The 5,676-nt window shown below is 43.0% G+C and overlaps 1 protein-coding gene across 1 annotated transcript; it reads left to right on the forward strand.

Moving 5' to 3' along the window:
* Window positions 1-1,044: 1,044 nt before the first annotated feature.
* Window positions 1,045-4,995, forward strand: LOC112463442. The gene is made up of 3 exons (XM_025029854.1): window positions 1,045-1,244; window positions 1,821-2,203; window positions 2,450-4,995. The coding sequence occupies exons 1-3, from the start codon at window positions 1,045-1,047 to the stop codon at window positions 4,993-4,995; spliced, it is 3,129 nt and encodes a 1,042-aa protein (XP_024885622.1).
* Window positions 4,996-5,676: the final 681 nt, after the last annotated feature.

A 5,676-nucleotide genomic window follows, 5' to 3' on the forward strand; every position in this document is an offset into this window, starting at 1 on the left:
ACGTATACCTCACAATTCAAACTGATTCACTGATATATAAATAAAATATATTACGTTACGCCAGAATCCTCATGCTTGTGGACAATAACAAATCGCTAATATATATATAATTATAAATCAATTCCTCTTAAATACAAAGCATACTTCACATAAATAATTTTTGTTTGGAATCCTGAAGGTCCACCAGCATTTTCTATCCATTTTTTTTTACGTTACAAAGCTCGTGGAAAGCTATGCATCACTGCGCCTTTTTTAGACGAATTGTAGCATCCAGAAGCTACACAATTCGGCATTTTCTATTGGAATTATTTTCCTTGGAATTTTCCCCGGAATTTTCCCCGGAAAAATCCCCGGAAAATTTTCCAGATTTTGTAGTAACTTCTAGTGGTAAGGATTCTAGTAGTAAGGAAAATAATTCGCCTTGTGACCGCAAGAGTCGCTGCCATCGGTACTATCACCACGTTTGTAGGAATAAAAATCTTAAGATATTATAACTAAGAAATATTTGATAAGAATTAGTTCAAATTTATGGAGAATATTCGTCTATGAGAATCTGTCTTCCATGTCTGCATGATTGTCGAGTAATTAATTATTGAAATTATACTCTTGTCTATCTGTTATACATGGGCACACAGCAAAAATGTTACCTAACCTGTAATGTAACTCTCGAAAGTATATTTTGCGAGACAGATTGTGGAGGGAGTGACGCCAGATTCTCCACAGGAATATCAAAATAAGCTTATTGATCCAGCATCCTGGCCGGATCTCTCTTTATCGGCTGGACCCAGTTCTTACTCTGAGGCCCTACGAGCGGAGCCACGAGCCCCGAGTGGGCCTGCTATCTCAACACAGAGAGACAAAAGGGATCATCCCCCACTTTATTCAACGAAGGACAAACGGAGAACAACTTATGAAGCTCCGCGAAATTTCTATAAATCTTTTGACCTCCGCACCGGCGAAATCACCAGGGAGAAGAGAGGTATTATGTTCTCAGCGAGTCGCCGGGTGGGGAGTGAAATCCCTTCCAAGGACAACCATACGAGAATGGAACACCAGGAGGATCAACGAATCACGGAAACCATCGAGAGCATTTTGTTGCTTCTTCAGAGGGTACCGGGAGCTCGGACTAAGCTGATTCGCGCCCTGGCCCTGTCGGGGACGCAGGATGGACAGGAAGGGGGTTTACTCCAGCATTTAGATAATACACAAAGTTATGAGGAAATGAAAAATAGAGAATCTTTAAGGTATGGTAGGAACAAAGATAAATATCGCTCTAATTCGACTTAAAAATTCAAATTACTCCTTTGGAACTGCAGAGGTTATAAAAGCCATAAAAATGAATTATCAAAATTATCAATGGATTACGATATTATTGTACTTACAGAGACTCGGTGTTCTGGTCATAATTTGATATATTTTTCTGGATTTAGAACAATCCAGAGTAGGAACTTGCTTGGAAGTGGAGGAGTTTCTATTTCTGTTCGGTCATGCATTGCATTCGATATGTTACCAATTGCCGGGACTTCCCCCGCAATGTACGATATGGTTGGCATCAAAACTTCGAATCTTGAAAATAATATCAACATTGTCGCGGTTTATCGACACCCCAGAGCTGGGATGAGTGCTCGTGACCTTAATGCAGTTTTCAACTCCGTTAATGGTAATCCAAGTGATACTATTATCCTTGGCGACTTTAATGCTCACAATACTGCATGGAACTGTGATTCAACTAATAATAATGGAGAGATATTGCATGATGTCATGGCTAATGAAGGTTTGATATGCATAAATGTGGACACTAGATCTCGTATTGGTTGCAGCGGACAGAGAGACTCCAATATTGATCTTCTGTTTGCTTCTGGCAGCGTTGCTGGCAACATTGATTATCAACAATTAGGAGAATCTTATGACAGCGATCACGTCCCCATCGGTTTCTTCGTGGATATCAATACACGTATTTATAGAAAATTGTCAAATAAAACATCTTCTAAGAAGACGGATTGGTCACAATATCGGGAAATTGTTGAGAAGGAGATTGATTGCTTACTGGTGCCTGCCCTGCCTATGTTCAGAGATGATTTTGAAAGGTATTATCAGGATTTTATTGCTACCCTGAAGACGGCTGTTTTCCGGGCTTCTGGCAGACGCGGGGATCCGGATCGTTCTACCCCGAATGACCCGCGGAAAATAAAAAGATCTCACAGTTGGTGGAATTCGGACTGCGATGCGGCTGTTCGGGATAGAAGGCAGGCCTTCATTGAATTCAAGAGATTTAAAAATATCCAAGCATGGACCAATTACAAACGACATTGTGCTATCACTAAGAAAATTTTGAATCAGGCGAAAAAGGAAAATTTCGAAAATTTTTGTAAGAGTATTAATAGATTTACGAGTCTCTCTTATGTCTGGAGTACTATGCGTATTCTGAAAAATGCCCGTAAAAATATAGAGTGGAATAAATGGCAAACCAAGGATAGAGAATCGGAAATCAGGAAGACTATTGATGGCCTGGCCCCACCATATGTGGGCACCAACCCGTTAGTTGAGCCGGAATACTTGTGTACGGATGAGGAGCTTGACGCGCCGTTTATACGATCAGAATTGGATAGAGCAATTAGAATGGTCAAGAGGGACTCTGCCCCTGGTATGGATGGTGTGGAGTATCAAATGCTCAGGCTTCTACCTGAATCGGGTAGGGCTTGCCTTTTGGAATTGTTCAATATTGTATGGTCTACTGGTGTCCTTCCTACGGACTGGTCCTGCTACCAAGTAATTTTTATTGACAAAGCTGGTAAGGAGAAAGTGCGGCCAATATCGTTGTCATCTTGTGTAGGAAAACTCATGGAGCGGATGATTAATGAAAGGTTGATTTGGTGGACCGAGAAAGAAGGCAAATTTAGTATGTCTCAGAATGGTTTTAGAAGGGGGAGGTCTTGCGCTGATAATTTGGCGAGAATTACATCGGATATCCGTGCTGCATTGAGTGCGAGGGAGTACACCCTGGCTGCCTTCCTTGATGTATCATCGGCATATGACAGTGTGGAGTTTCGTATTATGCTGGATGGGCTGATGGCGCTTGGCTGTCCTGTGGGCATTGTCAATTTCGTTCGAAATTGGCTATACCGAAGAAAAGTAAGATTTATTGTTAACTCCGGTGAACACATAGATCGCTTCGTATTCAGGGGCCTCCCGCAAGGCGCCGTGCTTAGTCCGGCCTTGTATTCGCTCTTTACTCGGACTCTCTATGACGCTCTCCCGGAGGGTGTTGAGATGGTGGAATTCGCGGACGACATTGGTATGTACGTCTCGGGACATGATCGCCAGCGCAATCGCCTTCTGCTGGAACAAGCAGTCAACATCATTGCTGTGACTTTGGGACGGATCGGTCTGGACCTGGAACCTAAGAAGACTGTCCTGGTCGAATTTAATAGGAACGGGTATGTGGACAAAAATATGACCATCAACATTCAAGGATGCAGGGTATGTAACAGTGACGGCGCCAAATTTCTCGGCATTTGGTTGGATAATAGTCTTAAATTTAATCGTCAAGTTCAGGAGGTCAGAGGAAAGGTCAATCGAGCTAACTCCGTTATGAGATACTTGTGCAGGGTGGCTAAGGGCATGGAGGTCAACACGGCACTCATGCTCTATAAAAGCTTGGTGAGATCTATTACTGATTATGGAATCTTCGTCTATTTCCCTAGGGACTCTGCAACCCAGATTAGGTTGGAGAGAACACAATATATGGGCATCCGGACCGCGCTGGGTTACAGGAACAGCACTCCCAATAACGTCTTGATAGCTGAGGCTAAAGTGATGCTACTTAGAGACAGAGCCATCATGTTGGGCAGTAACTTCGTGACCAGGGCTATTGCTTATAATAAGAATGGTCTGTGTGATAAATTGCAGCGTTTATTGGATCGAGAAAGCTATTGTCGTTTCCGTCAGCCGACTTATAAATTCTCCATGTTAGCAGAAATCTGGAAGAAGCTAAGATTTAGAACTAGCATTGGAAGGAGTAGACAGTTTGAAATCTTTCAGGGCCCTTATATGGCACATACTTTTGAACCACGTGTGGATTTATTGACTGGTGAGTCGAGGAAACGCGAGCGGTACCCGGATGAGTTACTTATTCATAAGATCATTGAAAGACACGATGTAGATACAGATTTGGAGATAATCTACACAGATGGCTCTTATGAGGAATCATGTCGATCAACTGGTGCCAGTATGGTTATCGAAGATCAGGATACTGCTTTTAAGATGAGTCTTCCGGGAACGTGTTCGTCATACACGGCTGAAGTGTTTGCTATCAAATCGGCTCTTCAACTTATGATCCAACAACATCCACATAGAAAGAGGAACATCATCATTATGTCTGATTGTAAGTCGGCCCTGCAGGCCATTCAAAACAATCATATTAATGTACATAAAAATAGATATGTCACGGAGGCCAGACGATACATATATGATCTCGAGGCTATTTTTGATAAAAGAATTATATTGGTCTGGATCCCAGCACACGTGGGCATCGCGGGTAATGAACAGGCGGACGCTCTAGCAAGAGAGGCTGCTTCGGAGGAGGCTGATCGGACGATCGAGGTGCCGGTGGGCGACTTTAGGAGACAGGATAGGAGGGAGGCATGGAATGCCATACAGGTGTCGATCGTCCGCGATGCGGCGCACAAGGGAATTTTTTACTTTGATCACTTCTATGATGATGGTGCCACTAAACCGTGGTTCCACAAAATTAACGCGGAAAGATATTTTGTGACGTTGTTCAATCGATTGAGAGCGAATCATTTTAACTTGGGTTCTTCATTGAAGAGAAAGGGATATGTAGATAGCGAAAGATGTGATTGCGGATACGAGAGAGAAGATTTATATTATGTGTTATTAACATGCCATAAATATGATGATTATAGAATTGAGATGGACAAAGAATTGAGAGATGCGAACTATTTGGAGAATATTGGATCTAATGCGTATTATTAAATCTAAACAATAGGACGTGCTATATATTATATTTAAATTCTTTAAGAGAGTTGGTAAAGTTATTTGAATACATACGGGCGAGAATCGATATATCGTATCGCGAGACTGAGAGTATAAGATGGCGACGATACGCGGCGGTGGGGAGGCCGCGAGAAGTACGTGTGCATCGTGGAGATAGTGTGAATAAAGGACTAGGTCTACATCGCTTGTGCTAATTACCCTAGTGTACAAAGCACCAAAATTCCTCATCCGAGGAATACAACCGAAAAAACCCCCCCCCCGTCACTTCAAGAGTTCCGCTCGGACCGTCGCGTCGTGCGAGTCGGACGTGTTTGGTATAGGCTCTGCTGCCTACGGTTTGTTGAGTTGCAGTCACGGGTGTGCTAGTATCGTTTTTTTGGTGAAGTCATCGCGGGTGTCCGCGTTTTTGGGAGGGTCTGATATATCTATATTAATTGCTCCCCTCTCGGAGGGGGAGCGCTTAGCTTAACTAATTCTCAATAGAGCCCTCGAACTCTGACAACGCGCAAAATGTACGTGCCGGCCGGAACGCTTCGGATGTCGTGGCGCATGGGGCTAAGAGACTTAAAACGAGTGTCTCGGAGAAGGAATTTGATAAAATAGTTCAGGAGATCGCGAATAATGAGCAAACGGACTCAAATTGTTCTGTGAATAGTAATT

The sequence above is a fragment of the Temnothorax curvispinosus genome, unplaced genomic scaffold (assembly GCF_003070985.1).
Source record: "Temnothorax curvispinosus isolate PA1 unplaced genomic scaffold, ASM307098v1 QBEX01013217.1, whole genome shotgun sequence".
Lineage (NCBI taxonomy): Eukaryota > Metazoa > Arthropoda > Insecta > Hymenoptera > Formicidae > Temnothorax > Temnothorax curvispinosus.